This window comes from Stegostoma tigrinum, chromosome 30 (genome assembly GCF_030684315.1).
Source record: "Stegostoma tigrinum isolate sSteTig4 chromosome 30, sSteTig4.hap1, whole genome shotgun sequence".
NCBI lineage: Eukaryota > Metazoa > Chordata > Chondrichthyes > Orectolobiformes > Stegostomatidae > Stegostoma > Stegostoma tigrinum.
In genome coordinates, this window is record NC_081383.1 from 18,772,705 (window position 1) to 18,797,047 (window position 24,343).

The following is a 24,343-nucleotide window of genomic DNA, read 5'->3' on the forward strand; positions in this document are numbered from 1 at the left end:
TGTTGCTAAGTATGTTTCCTGATTTGAGTTTTAAGTTTTTCTTAATGACAGTTTTAAACCAGAAAAGTAATTTTGTAACTTTTTTTGCCAAATCAAACTGGACAGTGTGAACTGGATTATGGCTTTTGCTTGGACTTGTCTTGTATACAGTAGAAACACTTCTTCAGATTATAGATTTTCAAAAAAAAAAGGGTCCTGACCCTAATGTGAGCAAATGTGAGGTCTTGCACTTTTTGGGGGGTGGGGGGGAGAATAGAAGCGTGGACTATTTTCTAAACAGTGAGAAAATTCATAAAGCAGAAGTACAAAGGGATCTCTGAGTGCTAGTCCAAGATTCTTTAAAGGTTAACTTGCAGATTGAGTCCGTGATTAAGAAAGCGAGTCTAATGTTGTCACTTATCTCAAGAGGGCTGGAATGTAAAAGCAGTGGTGCACTTCTGATACTTTATAAAGCTCTAGTTAGGCCCCATTTAGAATTTTTTCAATTTTTGGGCCCCGTACCTTGAAGGACATACTGGCACTGGAGCGTGTCCAGCGGAGATTCTCACGGATGATCCCTGGAATGGTAGATTTAACATATGATGAACGGCTGAGGATCCTGGGATTGTACTCAATAGCGTTTAGAAGGTTGAGGGGAGACCTAATAGAAACTTTACAAGATAATGCATGGCTTAGAAAGGGTGGATGCTTTGAAGTTGTTTCTGTTAGGCGGGGAGACTAGGACCCATGGGCACAGCCTTAAAATTAGAGGAGGTCAGTTTAGAACAGAAATGAGATGTTTCTTCAGCCAGAGAGTGGTGGGCCTGTGGAATTCATTGCCACGGAGCACAGTGGATGCCAGGACGTTAAATGCCTTCAAGGCAGAGATTGATAATGTCTTGAAAAATCAAGAATTTGAGGGCTATGGGGAGAGTGTGGGTAAATGGAGTTGAAATGCCCATCAGCCATGATTAAATGGCGGTTTGGACTCTGGGCCAAGTGGCCTTACTTCCACTCCTATGTCTTATGGCATTAAGGATCCGAAAACATCATCATTCCAACTCCTCTGCTGTGTTCCTCCAGCTCCACACTTCTATCAAGAAATAAATGTTGGTTTTATATGCTGTTCTTTACATACTGGTAATATCTCCTGAAGGTTCCATATTGTGAGACTTTTCACTTATGATGAGCTATTATTCCTCAGTCAGGAAGAAATTATGTTCCTGGTTATTCTGTCTGGATATCTTAAGCAGATACTTCAGGAAGTACCACACTTTTAATATTGCTGAAGAAGCCCATACAACAGTCAGATCATTGGAACAAACACACATGATACATTTACAGGTGTTTCCTGGAAGTTAGAAGCTAGCTGTTCTTGACTGCAAGCAGAGAATGTATACAGAGGTTAGGGTTTTTCACTGAGCTTGCGATGTTCAGAATATCTAGCTGTTGTTGCTTGTTTTGTTTCTGCTTCCTTTTTATATTGGTACATAACTTCCTGTGTGGTTTTTTTTCTTCAAAGGCCTTGGAAGGTTGCATTTCCCAATTTTTGTATTGTGCACTGTTTTGCAGCACCCTTATCATTGGTCTTCCATTGGCTCCCTGCTAGTAACATGCAAAGTTGAAATTTGCCTGCAGATCCCTTTCCCACCTGATCTTTGTAACCTCCTGCCTTGATGCCTGCCCAAATTCTTTGCTTCTCCTTTTTTTTTCCTGTTTATGTCCAGAAGTTCTGTTATTACTGAACATTCTTCTGTTCCATCTCCAAATCAGCCATGGATTTTTTCATCCAATAACTGTCACCAGCAAATCACGTGTTTGGATGGATTAACTTGCATAGAAAGCCCAATTAAGTGCAGACTGTCAAAGGTGAGGGACACGTAGGGAGACTAGGAAGGAGCTAAACCAAAGCGGCGTTAGAATCATTGAATCCCTACAGGGCATTCAGCCCATCCAGTCTGTGTACCAACCCTCCAAAGAGCATCCCACCCAAACACCCCTTGTGTGGACACAATGTAGCAATTCAGCAAGGCCAATCTGCCTTAGCTGTGGTTGGGCAGGGTGGGGTGGGGACAGGTGGTTGAAGTATCCCTGCAGTCACAGGGAGAATGTGCAAACTCAACACAAGTAGTTATCCAAAGCTGGAATTGAGCCTGGGCCCCTGGCACCTTGAGGCAGCGGTGTGGACCATTGTGCTACCCCTCTGCTGAAAAGGGCGAGAAAGCCTTCTCCCCCCTCTCTTCTCTTCCCCACCCCTCTCCCCCCCCTCTTGTGGACTTCTTGAAAGAGCTCTGTTGTCCCTGCTTTAAAGCCTCCTAGAACAATCCTATTGACTCTTCTTCCTGCACTGGCCTGTGTTAAGACTGTACAATTGCTGTTATCTCAGCAATAACATTGACCTGTGTTGTGCAATCGGGGATTAGTTAACTTAGCACATGCTTTGACCCTGGAGCTTTTCTGATCTGTATAGCTTGGTATTGTGATACCAACACCTCAGTTGGTAAATACTGAGTGATTAAAATAAATTTTAAAGCACTTGCTGTCAGTCAGCCACATAATGCTTTCACTAAAAAGTGTTTTCTGTATGTCTTAACAAGTTGTGTGATAACCACACCTACAACTACTGACATTGGGGAGGATTTAATGGCTTCCATACACTCATCTGTTTTTGCCTGTTATCAGTTGACTTTTGGTTAAAACCAGTTGGAAAACAAATAACACATCTACGGAATAGAAGGTCACAAATGCTTTTGAACTGTGAGCAGCAGGACAAGACCATCCAAGCCCCTTCGGTCTATTCTGCCACTCAACAAAGTTGTGGGTGATCTGATGTGGCCTAAACTCTACGTTCCAGCCTACCTGCAGTAACCTTTGACTTCCTTGTTCATCAAGAATCCATTTTGCCTCTGCCTGAAAAACATTTAACAATTACCTTTGCTGCCCTCTCAAATGGATGACGCTTTTTTAAAGTGACCTCTACTTCTGTCCTGTCCCATAAGCAAATATTTTCCTAAGCATCTCCCCTGTCAAGTCCTCAAATTGCATTTCAGGAAGACCACTCAAGACTTTTCTAAACTCCAGTTGATGTAGGCCCAGCTTGTACAGTTATTCTCTGATAATAGAGGTAATAATCATGGGTCAATAACCCAGAACCCTTGGCTAATGTTGTAGGGCTGTGGGTTCAAATCCCACCATGGTAGATGGTGAAATTTTGAATTCAATCAGTCTGGGACAGCTGGTCTAATAGAAACCACACATTTTTTAAAAAAAAAACTGGTTCACTAACATCCTCGGAGGGAAGTCTGCTCCCTTTTATCTAGTTTGGCCTACCCATAGATTAGGTTGATTCCTAGCAGCCTTCTCAATTAGCCTAACAAATTGCATAGTAATGAGACACTTAATGATGGGCAATAAATGCTGGCCTAAGCAGTGATGGCCAGAGCCTTTGAACACTATTTAATTAAAGCATCCCTACCCCCATTCCAGATATCATCAGCTAAGTAAGCAATCTCTGTTTAGAGAAGGCATTCATATGTGCCTGTCTGTGTACTTTTTCCTTTGCAGACTACTTTGTTCTGTTCACATTTGGCTTTCCACCCTGTCTTGGTTTCATGTGAAAATGTAATACCATGCTTTTGGGTTACTTCATCGAAGCCATTGTTCTTCCTTTAAGAAAGGTATGATTTGAGGCTCAATACTAATCCCCTGTGAAACACTTAGCATCACATCCTGCCAGTTTAAATTTACCCATTTCATGGATGTCCCTCTTCACCCTATTATCCAGCGAATGCTCTGTAATATGTTAATGTGTGTCTCCCTCTTTGCTGTCCACATTTTGCATAGTAATCTTTTGTACTCACTGGTATGTGCTTGCTGGAAAACTGAAGTCATTGGGAATTGTTAATTATGGAAAGCAGTTGTTGCATATTGAATTTGCTACAGATGTTCAGTTCAGAATATCATCTCTCTTCCCTTAAAGTGCCTGAATGCTGTCCAGTTGTCTTGGTAGTCTACTCCTGCCTTGATTGTTGAAACAGATTGTACTCTTCAGGAGAAAAAGATTAGCTGGGGCTTCATGTTGGTTTATTGTCTAAACCACCTCAGACTAACTGAAATAACATTTGCTTTTATATTTTGTGTAGTGCTTTCTAACCTAGTGTGAAGTATCTTTTCTTGCTTTAAAACAAAAAAATAGGATTGAGCCACCAGTCAAAGGTTTAGTTGAACAAGTAAACTTTTGGGGAGCCTTGTAGAAGGACAAGTGAGATGAAGTTTAGGAAGTGACTTTTTGTTTGAGCTGAGCGTATGACCTTTAATGATGAAGGAAAGATTCTCTCCGATCTGCATTTTGAGCACTGGGGAGGTGCAGATATTTTGGAGGGTTATGGAGCTGGTAAAAATATTAAAATGAGAAATGGAGTTGAAAACAAGGATGTGAATTTTGGATCTGGGCTGCTTGGGAGCCGTTGTAAGTTGATAAGCAGAGAGCACGGATAACTGGGGACTCCATGTGGACTGGGACACCACCAGCAGAGCTTTGGGTAGTAACAAGATTGTGGAGAGTAGAATGAGACACTGACCAGGAGTGTGCTTGATGGTCTGATGTAGAGTTGGCTAAAGTGTTGAGGGCTTTGACAATAGATGAGCTGAAGTAGAAGCAGAATCGGGCAATGCTATGGTGCAAATGGGAAACATAGGCTTGCAACTAGGTATTTGCATTATTACTATTTCAGCAATAAACATGGATTTAACAGCAAGCAGACCAAGTTCAAGTGCTGCCAACTTACAGCCGGTAAAGATGCAGATCTGGTAGCACCTGTGGGGGGGAGAGTTAACCAATCCGGTCCAGTGACACTTCAGAATGCTGGACCCACAATGTTAATTCCGCTTTCTCCATAGATGCTGCCAGACTTGCTGCTTGTTTTCTCCCCCACCGCCCCCCCCCCCCGCCCACAACTTCTGTTTGTTTTTTATTTCCAGCATCTGCAGTTTTTCTTCTCAGTGTAATATGTTTAATTCATGCCAGAATTTCAAACTTGGGCAGGAGAATTTTGCACTGAATGAGTTTCTTGTTGAGTAATTCTGTATCTTGCGTGAGTACAATGTGCTTCATCTAATGAGCTTCCTGTTAAAATAACACGTTGTCATACAGCACAGAAACCGACCCTTTGATCCAACCAAACCATGTCGAACACCATCTCAAACTAGTCCCACCTGCCTGCTCCTGGCCCATATTCCTCCAAACCTTTCCTATTCCTGTATCTATCGAAGTGTTTTCAATGTAATTGTGTACCACTTTCTCAGGAAGTTCATTCCACATGTGAACCACTTTTTTAAAAAAGGCAATTTTTTTGAAACATCAGTCTTACCTTTAAAAATGTGCCCCCGTGTCTTCCAATTCCCTCATCCTAGGGAGAAGACAATTACCATTAACTCCATCTATACTCATTATCTTAGAAATTCTCAGGTCACCCACCAGCCTCCGAGGCTCCATTAGGAAAAAGGGTGAAGAGTGGGGTGGGGAAGTCCCAGCCAAACCTTATAACTCAACAACATTTTAGCAAATTTCTTCTGAACCCTCCTTGATAATTTCCTTCCTATAACTGAGTGACTAGAATTCCAGAAGACGCCTCACCGTCCTTCACAACTTCAACATGACCTTCTAACTGCTATGCAAAGGGCTGAGCAGTGAAGGCAAGCCTGCCAAACATTTTTAATCACCCAACTTAAAGAATTATACATCTGCACCCCTAGATCCTTGTGTTCTATAACACCACCCAAGGCCATATTATTAATTGTATAAGCCCTATCTTTGTTTGTTGTACCAAAATGCAATACCTTGCACTTATCCACATTGAACCCCATCTGCCACTTTTCAGCTCATTGAGCCATTTGATCAGGATCCCTTTGTAGTCTTAGAAAACCTTCTTCGCTGTCTAATATCACCCACTTTGTCATCTGCAAGCTTACTAATTTTATTCCTTCTATGTTCTCCTCATCCAAACACTTATATGAAATAACAGACAAAAATGAGGACCCAAACCTGATCCCAGTGGAACACTGGTCACAGGCCTCCGGTCTGAAAAGCGACACCCCCTAACATTGCTCTGCCTCATGCCATTAAGCAAATTGTGTATCCATTTGGCAATCTCACCCTGAATACCATGTGACCCAACTTTACTAAATAGGCTACCACACAGATCCTTGTCAAATAATTTAAAATCCAAATAAACAACATCAACTGCTCTGCCACCATCCTTTTTTTGGTGACTTCCTTGAGTTTTCTTTCAATCAAGTTTGTGAGACATGATTTTCCTTGCACAAAACCATGCTAATTAACCCTAATCAATTTTTGCCCCTCTAAATATCTATAAATCCTATCTTTTGCAATCACCACCTCCAACAATTTCGACAACTGAAGTCGATCTGCCTCCCCTTATTTCAGAACCCTCTCCCCGCCCTCATTTCTGATGGGCCTAGGCCCAAAACGTCAGCTTTTGTGCTCCGAAGATGCAGCTTGGCCTGCTGTGTTCATCCAGCTCCACACTGTTATCCCAGGTCTATATTTCCCTGGTTTCCCTTACAACCTTTCTTAAAGGTACAACATTAGCCACTCTCCAGTAATCGGGCACCTTGCCTGCAGTTATAGATGATTGCAATATTTCTGCAAGGAGTCTCGTAACTTCCTGTTTTGATCCCAGAATGTTTTGGGATACGTTAGATTAGGTTTCCATATTTAGTCACTTTCTTATTCTCTAAGACCTCCTGAACATTCTCTTCTGTAATGTGAACTGTTTATTTTCAAACAGATTATTTCTCTGTATTCTCTAGACTGTCTTTCTACACAAACTGACATGAAATATTCATTTTAATATCTCTTCCATCTCCTCTCTGGGTTTCAACACACAGATGTTGCTCTTTAAGAGGCCATACTCTCTCTTGTTACCCTCCTGTTCTTTATGTATTTGTAGCATGTCTGGATTATTCTCGACCTTATCTGACATCACTATCTCATCGCCCTTTTGCTTTCCTGATTTTTTTTTTTTTGTTTTTTTTCCTCCAGAATATCACTATACTAATTTTAATTTAAGAAATTCAATTGAATCAAGTTTTCTATATCTAAAATAAGATTTTCTCTTCTCTTGACTAGAACATCTGCTGATCAATTCCTTAGTCCTTCCAGTCTCGCCCTTCACTCTAACAGGAACGAAATGCCTCTAATGCAGCCACTGTTTCTGTTGGGCAGTTCAATTGCATATTTTGATGTCTCTTAATCTTCCAGCTCAGTGTTTTTAGAATAGTATGGAATTTTATCCATGTTGCTGCTTTCTCTACTTTTACACCGGCTAGTTTCAAAAATTGGCTGTAAAGAACATTAACATATCTGGAGACTTTGTTTTTCTCCGGTGTTTTTTTAAAGCAAATACAGACACTATTTTTCTTTCAACCCTCCACCCATACATGTCTGTGTGTGCGCACTCTTAAAACAAAGCATCACACCTTGCTGAAGCCATAGTGCATGTCTTTTACTAATGTCCCAGCACATGATATGCAGACGAAATATGCAACTCTTGGCTTGTTTTGCCAACTTGTTCCTTCAAAAGTATGTTACAGATTTTAAAATACTTATCTCTATCAACAATAGTCATCATTTCTTCAAAAGTAGCTCTCAATTCTTACATTCTTGTCTCAGTGCAAATTGGGACATCCAAACTAGTTGACAGCATAAAAATAGTAGCTTTGGCTACCTAGTGAGAAGAGGAATGGGCAAATGGATTTTAGATGTATGTTTATTTTATAAGGTTTTTAGTATACACACTAAAATGTATTAGCTGTACTTTTGTTTCTTAAATTGTGTTCCCATGACTTTGGATCTGACGTTTCTCTCAATTGCTATTCTCTAACTGTGTAAAATTAAATCTACAATTGAAAGCACCAAGGTCGTTTTTATTGTCCAATTGGTTTTGACTTGAACGTGGTAATGGAGTCTTTGAATTGATACAAGTCACATGCTGACTCTACCACAATGGTACATTGTGAACTTCCAGGGTGTCGGTCCAAAAAACCATGAAGACATGGTGACGCATGATCAAATCAGGATGGTGCGTGACTTGTATGTATTTTGTTGACATCCATCTAGAATTGTATTAAATAAATGAACAATGTCACCAGCAATCTTGTCTAATGTAAAAGTTACGCTTGCATTAAACCAAGAAAGTTGCATAAGATCTCTAATTGCTTACATTGTCTTTTGTTTCTCCTGTGTGGACTGTTGAACAGATCTGCTCTGCATTTTTTAGCCAGAAGAAAATAATTGCTCACCAGATTCTCAGTGAGGCTGAGCTGTGCAGAAGCAATAGCTCATCTTTGAGGATTATTGAGCAAGTGCTTTGGAATGAGTCTTGCATTGTCTATCACTCAGTGAGTGCATCTATCCAGGAAATTCTTGTCATTGATCATGGTTTCTCTGGATCCTTGGATGACTTGAGCCCAATTTAAAATTGACGTATCTTGTAATTATTGGAGCACAAGGCACCAAAATGGTAGAACACAACTGGCATTGCATTGTCAACTAGATAACATGAAAAGCACTGAAGAAAATGTTAGTGGTGAGCACCATTATTCTTTAAACCCTGCTTCCTCCCCCAAAAGGAAGCATTTAAAAATATGATTAGCTGCTAGTCTTTCAGATGTTTTCTCCCACCCAGACACATCCCCCTCTTTTGAAGTTGAAACTGGGTATTGGCTCTTGCTGATCTATGTGCACCCTGTTTTTCCCATAATAGAAATAAACCCAAGCACTTTCAGAAGCAGAGTCCAAGCTGTTCACTTCCATCCTCCCAAGCGATTGTAGAAGCCATGCAAAAATTTAGATTTCAGTTCTGTACCCATCTCTGCAGAGAGCTGAACATGGTATAGATTTTCAGTGTGTTCCTACACTTTATTTGTGAAACCTACATTTAATATTCATGTTTTCAGCTAAACTGCCTTTTTTTAAGATGTTGTGTTGTAAAGGACTATCTAACCTCCCTTTTTATTTTAACAGGAAGCATCAGCGTCCTTCTATCCTTCCCCTTTATTTTTAACCCTCCAGTGGGCAGCAGTGAAAACATTCCACAATGGGCTGAGCTCATTTACTTTGTTCCGTTTATTGTTGTACTCCAGTTTGGGTGGGCTGCGACACAGATCTCCCACCTCTCGTTGATACCAGAGCTTGCTTTGAACAACCATGAGAGGGTTGAGCTCACTGCTTTTAGGTAAAACAAACATTTTCTTGTGTCTGTTTTTTAACCACTATCTACATCATTGATAGGTTTCCCACCTGAATAAGTGTTTAAAATTTTGACTTTTGCTATCAGTTTAAGTTGCCGGTCACCACCACTGTTAGTTAAAACCAGGTTAAGCTGTTCTGATTCCCCAGACAGTAGCTGTGGAAGTGAGACCGCATAGGGAGGCTGCTCTCAGTTTTTTTTAAACTGAGGAATTAACAAGAATCTGAGCAGTGAGGCCTGTATGTCATTGGGAAATATTCCATTGTTATCTTGGGAACAAAGAAGGATACTAATCAATCATTAGCTTTGCCATAATGGCTGAGAGGATGCTTGAGAATGATAGTTGTCAGGGGAGTATTCTGACTAAGACTTTGAACAGTTAACCAGTGTACTAGGGGTGTTTTCTAAAATAAGCTATTAATTTAGAAACGTGAAAATGAGTTTCCCTAGACCCTCTGTCACAGAGGTACCACTTTGATGTGACGTATTGGTGGACAGCAGAGAAAAAGACTCTGGATTATTTGTTTATCCCCCGTGTCTTTTTCCCTTAAAAAGAAAATCCTATTTGAGGTTACTTGTATCAAGAAGTCTGAAATAATCTGGCATCCATGATGCATACTTTACAAAAAGGATACTTTTTTAGTTTGACTACCAATGCTAACCAGTTTAGCATGAAACCCAGTTGGAAGCAGGACTGCTTTCTCTGGGCTGCAATAACATCTGCAAGAAACTTGCCCAGCAGCATACACCAGGAGCCAGCCTGCAGTTCAGGTTCACTGATGCAGGGATCAGGAGTATGCTCAGCAAATATATTTGCAGGAGGACAAGTTTTGAATCTTTACTCCTACAGAATTCTAACCTGTAAAAACCAATATTTGTATCCACAGGAATGCTTTTACTGTTGTAGCCAATATAGCAGTTTTTGGGATTGCGTGGTTGCTGTTTCACTTTCAAGCTGCACACTCTGATCCAGATGTTGATAACAGTTTGGGCAAACAGGATATTCCCGTATTCAGGGTAAGCAACAGCTAAACTGTCCTCTTTCTGAATGACTTCTTGACCAACTGCCGTCTCCACCATAGGCACCCTACCTTTCTCTCTTCCCCAGCTTGAGTGGGATCTAGGACCAGACAGGATAATCTCAGAATGAAGGACCAGCCAGTTAAGACTGAGATGAGGCAAGTTTGTTTTTTTTAAAACTGGAGCAGGATGAAATTTTGGAACTTTCCACCCCAGGGGTCTGTGAAAGAAATTGTCAGTATATTCAAGAAATCAAGAGATACTAAACAGATCAAGGTGTGGGGATAACATGGGGCTATGTTGTAAGTAATGATTAGCTGTGATCTAGAGTGGTGAAGGAGGCTGAAGGGCCTATTCCTGTTCCTTCTCCAAACTGCTCCCAGTGAGGCAAAGGTTCACTAGGATGATCCCTGATACGGAAGAATTGTTTTTCTGGGCAAAGACTAAACAGGTTGGGATTTTACTCATCAGAGTTTTAGAATGAAGTAACCCTGTTTGAAACATGGGATTCTTAAGTGGCTTTACAGGATAAATGCTGAGAGAATGCATCCTCCGCATGAAGTGTGTAAGCACAGAGAGCATAATCTCAGTATTAAGGGGTGACGATTTGAGGTTGAGTTGAGGGGGAATTCCATCTGAAGCTTAAGTCTTTGGAGCGCCTTGCTGCAGTTGTTGGGGCAGAGACCTTGTGTAAATTTTAATGCTGTGGTAGGATTTTGATCAATAGGGGAATCGTGTTAGGAGCAAAGGGCAGGGAAGTGCGCTTGAGGAATGTCAGATCAGCCATGGGTCTGTTGAATGGTGGAGCAGGCTTGAGGGTTAAATGGCCCTTGTGATTCTTCTGTAACAGAATGGGAATGGGAAAACATTGACAGATATAGGAGACAGTCACATACTTTCAGCAACTGTTTTTTGACTCTGTAGAAAGCAGTAATATCAGAACTAATGGGCAAACTGTTTGTGTCTGGGTTTCATCTGTGATTAATCTTTTCTAATTTAGCAACTGACACTGGATAAGATGGTCTTTAGTCTGTGCTAAATCACTCAATCACTTGAATTAGGAATTGTCCAAGTGAACATTTTGTTCAAATTGCTTCTGATATTGTTATAATTTGCTTTTGCTTTGCCTTTTTAGTTCTTTAATGGGGGTAAATTTGTTAACTTTTTTTAACTTGCTTATTTGAGCCTCACTGTCAAAATCCAAGCTAGTTCAGTTTAGTTTCTTCATTCCTGTTTGTGTGTTTTTTCTTTTACAACTCACAGCAATTTTTTCTTTTTTCCTTTCTGATTTTTAGTCTGTTTCTCTTCTCCCCCTCCCTCGTACCCCTTTTCCCCATCTCCCGTCACCCTCACCACCACCCCCCCCCCCCCCCCCCCCAAAAAAAAAATTGCTGTTCTCGCCTGCTTTTCAATCCACCACTCCACCCTCCTGGCTCTTCCCTTGCTTCAGTTTTGCTATAGCTCCTTTGATTCTGCACTCTTTGCCCCTTTTGACATGATACATACGCCAGTCACTGTCCACTCTTCTAATGTTCCTCGGGCTGACAAATGAGCTGATTTATTTTAGTGCTATTCTGTCAGAACAAACCTTCATCGGATGAAAAGCAAAAGAACTACGGATTCTTGAAATCCGGAACAAAACCAGAAGTTGCTCAGCAGGTCTGGCAGCATCTGTGACGAAAAGACCCAGTCAACTTCTCGGGTCCCATCCTGAGGAAGGGTCACCAGATCCAAAACGTTGATTTTCTTTTTCCTTCACAGATGCTGCCAGACCTGCTGAGCTTTTCCAATAACTTCTGTTTTTAAACCTCTTATTGGAGATTTTGTTGGTGCTTGTGGTATGAGGCCAACACTGAGTTGAAAACGTACCCTCGTCCTGTCATAAGATCTTTCTAATGGGCCGTTGCAGACTTGCTACCATCTGATAACACACGAGACAGTTGTGTGTGTCTCTCTCTGCATCACCAACATACTTGATTTAAACTTCAGAAGAATTGTTGCATCAGTGTGGTATTTTCTACTCAACAGCTCTTGCCCTGTGGCTTTTCTGTGACTACCAATTAGTTCTGTACTGGGGAGTTTTTGCACGGCCAAACCAACAGGCTAGGAACTACAGAGACTGCCAAACTCCCTTAACACACAAGCCGCAAATAAGAACTTTAATTTCAACTAGGTCTTGTGATGTAGTGGTAGTGTCTGCCCCCACTTCTCTGGTCCAGAAAGTCTGGACTAGAATCCCTCCTGCCTTGGAGTTGAAAATAATTAAAAATTTTTTTGCTCAACAAAGCCAGGCCTTCGCACAGCTGTGGCCTCTACCTTCCTATCTCAACAGGGAAGTGAATTCTTTGGTTGCTGTTAGTTTTCCTATTTAAAAAGGAACTAGTTCGTGATGGTCTGTGATTTCAGAATAGATTAATTCCCCTTAGACTGTAATTGAGGAAGTTTGCCTTTTTGGTTTTCTTAATGTTTTCCACATGATTTAATTGCGATTTCGGAAGCTGTTCTTACGCACATAATTTCTTTTAAAATCCTGTTGAGTTGCAAAATTGATGTCCACCTCTCTCCTCCTACACTGTTGTAGTGAATACTGAGGATCTCTGTAGTGGAAATGGTTAGAGGAATCCAGTGCTGTAAAGGGAGCTTCACTATTTCTCTTTTTAAATGGCGGTGCTCAGTTTGGTCCAAAACTGCACTAAGGAGATGGATATCCATTCGATTTACTTTTGAACTTAAATACTGACTGGATACAACTGTCACAACCACGTTTTCTTTTCATCCTTCTGTCTTTTTTAATGGAATTTGGTTTGTTTCATTGTGAACTTTTGAGGGCAGGAAGGTCACGTTGGTAGAGGGATTTTTTTACTGATGGCTACTCAAACCTCTTATTTGCAGACATTGGCTCTGATTGTTATTGGCATTGGGTTTGTATCATCTCTGATGTTCCATATTGGAACACGTGAGGAGGTGAAAAATGAAGAGGAACGTGTCATCACTGAACAGACACCGCTCATCGATGGTTCCAAGAATAGCCCCAGCCGGCCATTGCTGCAGTGGAAACACTGGTTGAAGGAACTGTCTTTCTATCATGTAAGTGATGTGCTATCCAATGAAGTAAGGGAAAATCAGAAGGTTGGTCAGTAGGCACAAAACTGTGATGACTACATGCTCCCTTCAATGGGAGAATGCTGAAAGTACAGGTTGTAATTGCTAGAATTAAAATAAAACTGTTTTATTTGCTGCCAGAGGATGACATTCTACATACTTCAGTTAAAGGGTCTGCAGGCCAGAAACAGACTGTTCAACCTAACCAATCTGCAGCATTGTTTACGCACTGCACTGTTGTAGAAGGATGTAAGGATCTGAAAGGATTAATGCTTCATGCATTGCCCTTGCATGATTATCACATGGACTTGTGAAAGAACAACTTTAGATCTTGAAGTGATGTGGTTTCAGCAACTTCCTTTTTGCCAGCATAACTCCTCTTATCTAGCTGCTATTAAACATCTGTTTTAGGATAAGTGCTTGTTCTCATTAGACTATAGGAGAGAGTTTCCCTCTACTCCATTAGACCAACTAGGCCCTGCAGGGATCTCACCAGTGAGGGAGGATGTGATAACCAATCTGACCTTAAATTATGTTGAGCTATGGTGAGATTCATCTTAGAACGTGCAGGAGCCTCCCATTTTGGTTACCCTCTCCACTGACCCAACAGCTCCTTCTGTTTTTTTCTTCCCTCACTTATGCATCATGTAAGCTCTTAATGTTGTGGCAGTAATCTTTTCCCATTCTTCCCATTGATTGCAATTTTATTTAGAGGTAATTTGCATCTTGCTCTTCAAATATTTCTTCAAAGAAAAGGGTTGTGATCTTAGTGCTACAAGTGCCATTGGTCCTGTCTTCTGTAAATTGTGCATGATGGTTATGGAGTTCTGCTTCAGTCGCTCCACAGGAACTTTGAGAAAACACAGTTGTAGTATAATGTAAAGCTGTGACCAAAGGATATGATCATTTTGGATATTGGAAATTTCAACACCATCAAAAGCATAAATTGATTTTAGAGGGGATTTTAGAATTTAAATTTCAAAAGCTAATCTTGAAAAAATGATTTTGTAATAGCCATTTAAGTGGACTAGGCAGAATAATTCCCATCCATGTTAAAATGTTGTGAACAATAGGCACTTGAGTTTATAAAGCTGGTTAATCAGCTGTGGAGTATGTTTTAGAAACTGTACAGAGCATGTCAAATTCTCTTTCAATGTCCAACTCCCAACAATGCAGAAAGGGCACATTTCCTCTGATTCATTGAGTTCCTCATCAAAGCATCTCCCTTTCTGCTTTTTCTACTAGAAAGTGTAGAGATCAGGAAGATTAAGTGGTGAGCTGCATTGACTTACTGCATTCTGCAGAAGATCCTGCTTCTCCTCCTGAAAAAGGAGAAAACTAAAGCCCCCCCACCCCGCATCACAAAACCAGCCCAGTTTGTCCCTGCCTCCCTAACTGTTCTTCCTCCCACCTCAAGCTGCACCTCCATTTCCCACCTATCAACCTCATCCACGTCCTTGACCTGTCCATCCTCCCCACCTATACTCTCCTCTCCACCTATCTTCTCCTCTATCCATCTTCAGTCTGCCTCCCCCTCTCTCCCTATTTGTTTCAGATCCCTCTCCCCATCCCCCCCCCTCAGAAGGGTCTAGGCCCGAAATGTCAGCTTTTGTGCTCCTGAGGTGTTGCTTGGCCTGCTGTGTTCATCCATCGACACACACTTTGTTATCTTAAACTAAAGGGATTCAGCTTTTATTTTTCTGATGCTTTCTCTGTAATGGTGTCTCCAAAGTATCACTGTACATGACCTCCCTTCAAGCAGCTTACCATTTTATACAGAACAAGGCAAAGTCTTTAAATTCCATCATAGGACGGTCAATAGGATGTTAGTGGGGATTCAGTGATGGTAACACTATTGAATGTCAAGGGACAACAGTGGTGGTATTCTCTTGGAGATTGTTGCTGCCTGCTACTAGTGCCATCCACCTGTTACTAGCTGCTTATCAGCCCAAGTATGGATACTGTCCCCATTTTGCAATGTTTGATTCTGGTCTGTTTCACTATTTTGAGTCATGAATGGTGATGTTCACTGATAACAGCACAAGATTGTCCCTACTCCTGACCACCTGGATGGAGAGAAGGTCCTTGTAGTTGAAGATGGTTTTTCCTGAAGAACCCTAACTAAAATGCTAACAAATGCCATTAATCCAAACTGAAGCATCTTGTGTAAACGACATTTGAGGCAGCCTTTATGTTCCTCCAAGGCCGTAATGTTCAGCCACTACCCAACAATTGGATCATGTCAGCTCTTTCTGTCCCCCAGTTACTGAATTTTGTCCCATATACTTTATCCTATTGCAGTCTTAGATTTGTATCTTAACAGTGCGCAGACATCTCAATTTTAAGAGTATGAATTGTATTTGTAGTGGCAGGATGAAACTTTGGAGCTGACTCATCATTGAACGCCTGCCATTTTTCAGTCCAGTTTTTTGGATCTGTTGCAAAGGGAAGAATGGCAGTTTAACTTGCCTGTAATTCTACATAGAACATTACAGCACCATACAGGCCCTTCAGCCCTCGCCGTTGTGCCGATCTGAAGCCCATCTAACCTACGCTATCCCATGTACGTCCATCTGCTTGTCCAATGACGACTTAAATGTACTTAAAGTTGGCGAATCTACTACCAATGCAGGCAAAGCGTTCCATTCCCTTACTTCTGAGTAAAGAAACTACCTCTGACATCTGTCCTATATCTTTCACCCCTCAATTTAAAGCTATGCCCCCTTGTGCTCACTGTCACTATCCTAGGAAAAAGGCTCCTCCCTATCCACCCTATCTAACCCTTTGATTATCTTATGTCTCAATTAAGTCACCTCTCAACCACCTTCTCTCTGATGAAAACAGCCTCAAGTCCCTCAGCCTTTCCTCGTAAGACCTTCCCTCCATACCAGGCAACATCCTAGTAAATCTCCTCTGCACCCTTTCCAAAGCTTCCACATCCTCATGTGGTGACCAGAACTGTACACAATACTCCAAGTGCGGACGCACCAGAGTTTTGTACAGCTGCAGCATAACCTCATGGTTCTGGAACTCAATCCCTCTATTAATAAAAGCTAAAACACTGTATGCCTTCCTACACTACATGCCTTCCTAACAGCCCTATCAACCTGGGTAGCAACTTTCAAGGATCTGTGTACATGGACACAGATCTCTCTGCTCATCTGCACTACCAAGAATCTTACCATTAGCCCTGTAGTTTGCATCCTGGTTACTCCTACCAAAGTGCATCACCTCACACTTATCTGCATTAAACTCCCTTTGCCACCTCTCAGCCCAGCTCTGCAGCTGATCTGTCTCTCTGCAACCTACAACATCCTTCGTCACGATCCACAACTCCACCGACCTTAGTGTCGTCTGCAAATTTACTAATCCATCCTTCTATGCCCTCATCCAGGTCATTTATAAAAATGACAAAACAGCAGTGGACCCAACACCGACTTGGATTTGAACATTTTCTCATGTATGCCTTTTAGCATAGTACAGGTCGTTCAATTTGATGCCAGTCCTTGAACCAGTATCTTTGGATACCACTGGAATTGGTCATTGCTTCTTTCAAAACTCCATTGAAACCTAAAACATTAAAATTGAAGGCAGGCATGTCAATTCAGTGAGTGAAAATGGGCCCTTACATGCACTCATCGTGGGTTCAATCATTTTAAATCCTTGCTTATTATTTAGTAACTATTGACTCTATTGTATGAGTGGAACCCTCAGTTGAAATCAAAGATCACCGAGGGCCCTGTTAGCGTTGTCCTAACAAGTTGTGTACTTTGTTAAACAAGAAGAAATTGGCTCTGGCATTACTGATTATACCAGAATTAGTCCAGCCTTTAAGTGAACGCGTGATGTATGCTTAGACTTGTGTAGTTTTTCATTTTTTTTGTAGATTTCCCCTTTAAATGGTGAAAGGACTTGTTGCTCTTGGCTGTACTGTATATATATTACCCCTTTCTATCCCCTCCATCTCTTTTTCCCACTCTTGGAATTGCTGTAAGTTGTTTCTTCTGAAGTGTATTTGGTCTCATGTTCTTCATTGCATCAGAATTGTCATTTTGAAACAAAAAGAAACTGGAAAATCTCAAAGTCCGGCGATACCTGTGCAGAGATACTCAGTTAATGAGTCCAATGATTCTTTCTACCAAGCTGGGTAGGATAATTATGAAGTAAAAAGCAAAATGTGATCCTTTTTTCAGCGATAATGTATTTTTAAGCTTAGAGTTAAATAAGAGGTCTGTGAGCCGGTGGGGAATTGTACAGACAGTTCTAAAATGCAAACATGTAACAATTGGCTTTGTTAATGCATACTTTCAGCTTGTTTTGACAAGTTTTTGGATTGGTCAATTAACTTAAACCAAATACCTAGAAACAGAAAACCAATTGAATTGGTATTGACAACCTGAAAACAGTCGTCATTTGAAGTACATGTCACCATGGTTATATAAAGGTACCATTGTATTTTAGCTCAGTCCTCATTGAATAAATTAGAAAACATTCCTGACAGCAGAATTAGCAAAAGCAAGGCATTTGAAGAGTGGAGGAGACTATATTCCTGAAGACAGTCGGTGTGAAATTGGAGAGATTAAGTTTTACAATTCATTCTCTCTTCTTATCAATTGGGTATGTTAAGTGGGGCATGTTTTATTTGAGCTGTATTCCAGTAGAATTTCCAACAGTTAGGAAGTAGTTGGAAGTAGGGGGAATTGTTGGATTTAGTAATTCTATTAATTTGTTCATTGGAGTTAAATTGTTTGTTACTTGAGGTGGAGATTTAGGGAATCTTCCTTTTTTAAAAACCATTCTTTTAATTGATTACAAGGGGAAAAATAAGCTTCTTTGGGTGTTTCGGGGGTAAATTTTTAGAGGGCATCCCTACTCCCATTAACGGAGGCTGTGTTTTGGTTTAACAATTAGAGGGCATTGGCCATTTCCTCTCAGTATCACTGTTTTAGAATTGAATAGGAGTGCGAGGTGATTTTTAAGCTGTTGACAAAAGGGAAGCAATGGAACAAAGGATGCTTAGAGCAAACAAAACTGAGTGATGATAAAGATGGATGTTTTAATAGTGATGTAAATATTAGAATATCAGTTGGCATTGCTGATGGCAAACCCATCCAAACAGTACAGGGGAAAGAAGGTGTAATCAAAATGCAGTTCTGTTCTGAAGTTGAACTCTGTTCCTGAATTTTCAGGATTCAGTACCTCCTTATTTGCTTTGGGTTTTTGCCGGAGGGCTGTAGCAGACCAAGGACAAAATGTTAGTATGAGAGCGATAATTATTTTGTACTACTTTTTTGTGTTACTTTTTTAAGCAGTTACCTGAGTGTGCTTACAGGTGAGCTAACAACTTTCGTTTTGTCAAATCTTTGTTTGTTTGAAAGGTGGCATTTGTGTATATGTGCACTCGACTGATCATCAACCTCTCTCAGACCTACATTGCCATGTATGTAAGCTACACTCTGAAGCTTCCAAAGGTATGTGCTGGTGAACGTTTGACTGCTACTGGAGATATTTCCTGAACAGATGTCACACTCCGCCGCACCCCCCCCCCCCCCCCCCCCCCCCCCCCCACGACATGTGATGTGAAGTAACGCTTGTTTGGCACCTCAAAGTTGCAGGAATGTGATGTCAGTCAGTCATTAACATTACCTCAATACCTCCTGGAGGACTAGTTATTTCCAGTGCTGCAACAAATCTCTTTTCTGAAGAAGGATCCTGACCTGAAACGTCAACTTTCCTGCTCTGCCTGGCCTGCGGTGCTCCTCCAGCTCCATACTGACTCCAGCATGGGCAGTTCTTATAATCTCCTAAATGTCTGGCTTTTTCCATGCCAAACTACTTGGCTAGTGATTTAGAGATAATGGGAACTTTAGATGCTGGAGAATGAGATAACAAGGTGCAGAGCTGGATGAGCACAGCAGGCCAGGAAAGCTGATGTTTCAGGCCTAGACCCTGCTCCTCTGCTTGGCCTGCTGTGTCCATCCAGCTCTACACCTTGTTATCTTGGCTGGTGATTTACTCTTGATTTGTGGGATTTCTCCTTTTTAAGTGTTAATTCTAGTCTGTGAACCCTCTCTCTATTTGGCTGGTTTACAAACTAGCACTGGTAGTTTGTGAAAACAACTGATATTTGGTGCCATCTATAGTTAGAGAAGGTGCTGTGCTGCTTTGAACCTTACCATTTCTTTCCAGTGGGAATTTCCATTGCCGCCGCCACCCCCCCAGCTCTTTGTCTCCCTGTCAAGGCGCCATCGTGTGGTCGTACTTACTGTAAGTGAGCTTTAGGCGAAAAACAAATGCACACGAAAGCTTGAGGCTTCAGAAACATGCTGAACATCTTAGGGGAGAAAAAGAAATACTGAGTATTGGTTATTGTCAATTCATTAGGGACTTCTTTCAGTGGTAGAGAAATAGAAATAAGAAATCAGATGGATTTTGACACCTACATTGTTTCCAGTAAACATTTTCGTATTTTTGAAGTGGTAGTTGTGCTGAATGCACAATTTTGTTTTTATTTTGAGCTTTTTCTTTTTGCAGAACTATATTGCCATGATCCCTCTTGTGATGTACATCAGTGGGTTCCTGTCCTCCTTTCTCATGAAACCTGTGAATAAATGGTTCGGCAGAAATGTAAGTGCTGTTGGCCTCTGTGAACATCCTGCTTCAAAGGCTGGAGTTATTTGAAGCGCTCCCCTGTATGTTAATTTTTTTTCTTCCGAGAGAAACTGGTACTTGAAATAGACGTGTACAAATAAAATGTCTTGTCTTTTAAATCTGTAGTTATTCAGATGCCATCCTATTTACAATAAGGACACTTATATATCTTTTTAAAAAAGTTTTGGAAGTTACTTGGTTTGCAAACTTTGAAATGACTGAATGTAAACATAATACAATTTATGTAATTAACAATTTGAAGAGCATCAACAGAATTCTTCCAACACATCATTTTGCCAACTGAACCTATGTCCAGCACTAACCACACAATATTGCTGCATTTTGTTTCACCACCTCCCAACCCTGTCTTTATTTCTAATGTAAATATAGTGGCTTCACTGTTTGGTTATTTGATGTCTTAATGAGCCTCTGTAGGAAGTTATAAAAGGCAAATTTCAGGGAAAAAAAACGTTTTCCCTTTTTTAATTAGTGTCCAATCCTAGGGTGTGAAGAATGTAAAACTTTAAAAGCTGTGTTGAAACTTTCAATTTTGATACTTGATTACTGTTGAATTTAACATTGTGTTCGTTAGATGCTCTATTTAACTTACAATAGTGACCAGCAACAGCGAGAGGGTTCAGTACAGACCCTAGTCAGTATTTCATCTTTTGAGGGGTCCAGGAGGCTCAAACTATTATGTATGGGCTCCACTGCATGCTTTTATTTTGCTTGTACATTGATCTGGTTCATATTTCATGCCTGCTGCAGAGAAGTCTTCACTTTTTCTTTAAAGGGCATCCTTTGCCTTGCAGTGGTCAAGAACTGTACAGACAATCACTTGGGGGAGAGCAAAAAACAAGCTGGATTAACTTTTTTTTTTCTGGATGTTTTGTAGAGTCCTAGTCATGCAGTGTGGAAATGGACCCCCTTTGGTCCAACCAGGCCATGCTGGCCATAATCTCAAACTGAAGTGTCCCCACCTGCCCATGCCTGACCTGTACCCCTCCAAACATTTCCTGTTTGTGTACTTATCCAAATGTCTCTCAAATGTAACTGTACCTGCATCTGCCACTTCCTGTAGAAGTACATTCCAAATACAAACTAGTGTTTATAGTTTTCATAAAAATGCCCCTCTGGTCCTTTACAAAACTGTCTTTTCCTCACTTTAAAAATATGCTGTCAGTCTTAAACTCCCCCACCCTCTGGAAAAGACTCCCTATCATTCACCTATAGAACCCCTCATGATTTTATAAACCTCCCCAGTTCACCCTCAACCTGCTACACTCCAGTGATAAAAGTCCCAGCCTTTCCTATAACTTAAACCCCCTCGATCCTGGTAAAGACCTTCTGAACCCTCTCCAGTTTAATAATGGCATTGCTATAACAGGATGACCAGAACTGTGCACAGGCCTCAGAGACCTCATCAACATCCTGTACAACCTCAACATGATGTCCCAACTCCCATACTTGGTAGCCTGAGCAATGAAGGCAAGCATGCTGAGTGCTGCCTGAACTTCTGCAAACTTCACTGAATTATGTAACTGAACCCTGAGGTCTCTGTTTGGTAACACTACCCTAAATTGGATAAGACCTGCCCTTGTTTGTTTTACCAAAATGCACTTCTCCAAATTAAACCCCTTAGCCCTTTGGCCCAATTGATCAAGATCTCTGGTAACCTTCAATAACCACCTTCACTGTCTTCTACCAATTTTGGTGTCATCTGCAAACTTGGTAACTGTGCCTGCTATATTCTCATAAAAATCACTACGTAAATGACAAAAGTGAACCCAGCACCAATCCCTGTGGAACACCTTTGGTAAAAGTCTCCAGTCTTTTTTTCTTTTAAAAAAAACCCTCCATCACTGTCTGTGTGCCGTAAAGCCAATTCTCTATCGGGTTGGCAAACTCACCCTGAATCCCGTGTAATCTAACTTGACTGATTAGTCCAACATGCAGAACCTTCTGAAACACTTTACTTGGACTTTGGTCCTTTTAAAAAAAAAAGTCTACTTTCTCTCCTCATCCATCTCCTTGGTTACTTCCTCTCGGAAAACATGGCTTTGTAGCTTCAATGAGATTTGTCTGGTTTGTTTTAGCAGAAATGAATGATTAAATCTTTGCCACATTTCAGTTATTTGTTGAATTTTTAAAAAGAGGAGACAGGAGCTCAGCCCTGTGTTGCATCTGCTGTGCCGAACCATATAACACAGCAGCGCATCTAAGTTGTACGAGGGACAGCGTCTGTTTTGGACCAGTATCTTCCAGATGAGCTGTTAAATAGGAACAACATTAGAATTAGGAACAGGAGTGGGCACTTCACCCCTTCGAGCCTGCTGTGCTGTTTAATGTGATCGTGGCTAGTCCTATCCTGGTCTCAGCTCCATCTTGCTGTCTGCTCCCGATAGCCCTTTATTGCACATTTCATCAGGAACTCGTATGCTGCTGTTCTGTCACTTTTTTTTTTCCTCCAGCAACTGGTAATGATTTTTTTCTTTTTTATATATAGATGACCTACTTTTTTGGACTTGCATTTATCCTGGCATTCGCTTATTGGGTCTGGTTTTTTCAGTTAGAGAAGGGCATCTTTGGTGCAGCAGTCCTTCTCGGCACAGGCTCTACCACAATCCTAGTTACCTCCCTCGCCATGACTGCCGATCTCATCGGAGAAAACACTGTAAGAAATGAGTGAGATCAGTGTCAGATTTTGTGAACTGTATGGCCATTGTTTATGGCAAGATATCAGCATGTTGTTTTTTCAAAAAAAAATCCAATCTCTTTAGAAAATGGCTTATCTAGATACTTTATCTCCCCTGAAAACAGATTTATTTCTGCACCTCCTCCTCCTCCTCCTCTTCCCTCACCCCCCCCCCCCCCCAAAATTCTGTAGGTACCAGTGGCTTCCTCAGTCTTTCTGTTTGATTGTTCTGAAGACACCGACCAAAACTGGTCTAGGTGGACTGACAAGGTTGTCTGAGTACAACAGGACCTTGCTCTGATGGGCTATGGAGTTTAGTTTAGATAAATGAGGCGTTGCATTTTAGCAAGACACATCAGGGCAGGAGTTATACACTTGATGGTAAGGTCCTGATGAGTGTTTCTGAACAGAGACCCTGGGGTACAGGTTCATAGATCCTTGAAATTAGTTGCAGGTAGCTAGGATAGTGAAGGTGTTGTTTGGTATGCTTGCCTTTATTGGTCAGAGCATTGAGTGTAAGAGTTGGGAGGTCAAGTTGCAGCTGTACAGGACATTGGTTTGCCCACTATTGGAATACTGTGTGCAGTTCTGGTTTGCCTACTATGGAAGGATGTTTTCAAACTTGAAAGGGTTCAGAAAAATTTTAAGGATGTTGCCAAGATTGGAGGGTTTGAGATGTGGAGAGGCTGAATAAGCTGGGGCTATATTCCCCTGAAGCGTTGGTGGCCTAAGAGGTCTTGTAGCTTTTGTGAGGGGCATGGATAGCATAAATAGCCAAGGTTCTCCCCACCCCCAATGTCAGGGAATCTAAAACTAGAGGGCATGGGTTTAAGGGGAGAAGGGAAAAATAAAAGGAACCCAAGGGGGAATATGTTCATGCACGTATGGAGTAAGCTGCCAGAGGTAGCAGAGGCTAGTACAGTTACCCATCCAGAAACCTTTTAAATGGGTGTATGTGAGTAAGAAGGGTTTAGAGGGCTAAAAGCTGGCAGATGAGACTAGATTTATTAAGATATATCTGGTCGGCATGGATAAGTTGGACTGATGGGTCTGTTTCCATGCTGTACATCTCTATGACTAAGCCATAGAAGATGAAACTTATAAACACAAATTATTATTGGATAAATTCAGGTCATGCAGCATCTGTGGAGAGAGAAACAGTTGATACTTCAAATCTAACTTTATTTCCGAACCACTCTGAAGGCTGGCAAGTGAGACGAGGCGAGCTGTTCTTGTTTTCTGCAGTTTCTGGTACTTTATTCCCATCTCATCCACTTCATAATATGATGGCCTGTTTCCAAATGTGAAAGCAAGGAACATGTTCTTGTTGTTTGTATTGGTTCTTGATCACATGCAGATGAGAATGAAAGAGTGCGAGAAGTCTTGGAACTAGAAGATGCCAATATGTCCATCATTCTTGCGTATGTTAGCTACAACTTGGTCAGTCATGCAGCATGGAACTGACCTTGTCTGATTACTAGTCAGACAAGCATCTGAGAGCCATCAACTCTTTTCATCTTTCCATCGTCCCCTTTCATGAATAATATAAAATTTTCAATGTCAACACATCCTGAATTAACCACTTTTAATCTGTTGCCACAGAGATTTCATTTCAGCACTGCAA

The 24,343-nt window shown here is 41.2% G+C and overlaps 1 protein-coding gene across 6 annotated transcripts in view; it reads left to right on the forward strand.

Annotated features, from left to right (window-relative positions):
- mfsd12a (major facilitator superfamily domain containing 12a) overlaps positions 1 to 24,343 on the forward strand; it is a 51,027-nt gene that overhangs the window by 12,268 nt on the left and 14,416 nt on the right. For 5 of the 6 annotated variants that reach the window (XR_009442797.1, XM_048559890.2, XM_059638480.1 and 2 more), the window contains 6 exons: positions 9,026 to 9,236; positions 10,139 to 10,268; positions 13,164 to 13,358; positions 18,752 to 18,844; positions 19,908 to 20,000; positions 22,531 to 22,698. Coding sequence is in view for 5 of the 6 variants with exons in the window: in XM_048559890.2 (XP_048415847.1) it covers positions 9,026 to 9,236; positions 10,139 to 10,268; positions 13,164 to 13,358; positions 18,752 to 18,844; positions 19,908 to 20,000; positions 22,531 to 22,698 (890 nt within the window). In the remaining variant the exon portion in view is untranslated. The remainder of the gene's footprint in view (positions 1 to 9,025; positions 9,237 to 10,138; positions 10,269 to 13,163; positions 13,359 to 18,751; positions 18,845 to 19,907; positions 20,001 to 22,530; positions 22,699 to 24,343) is intronic. The other variant, XM_048559893.2, reaches the window with a different exon arrangement.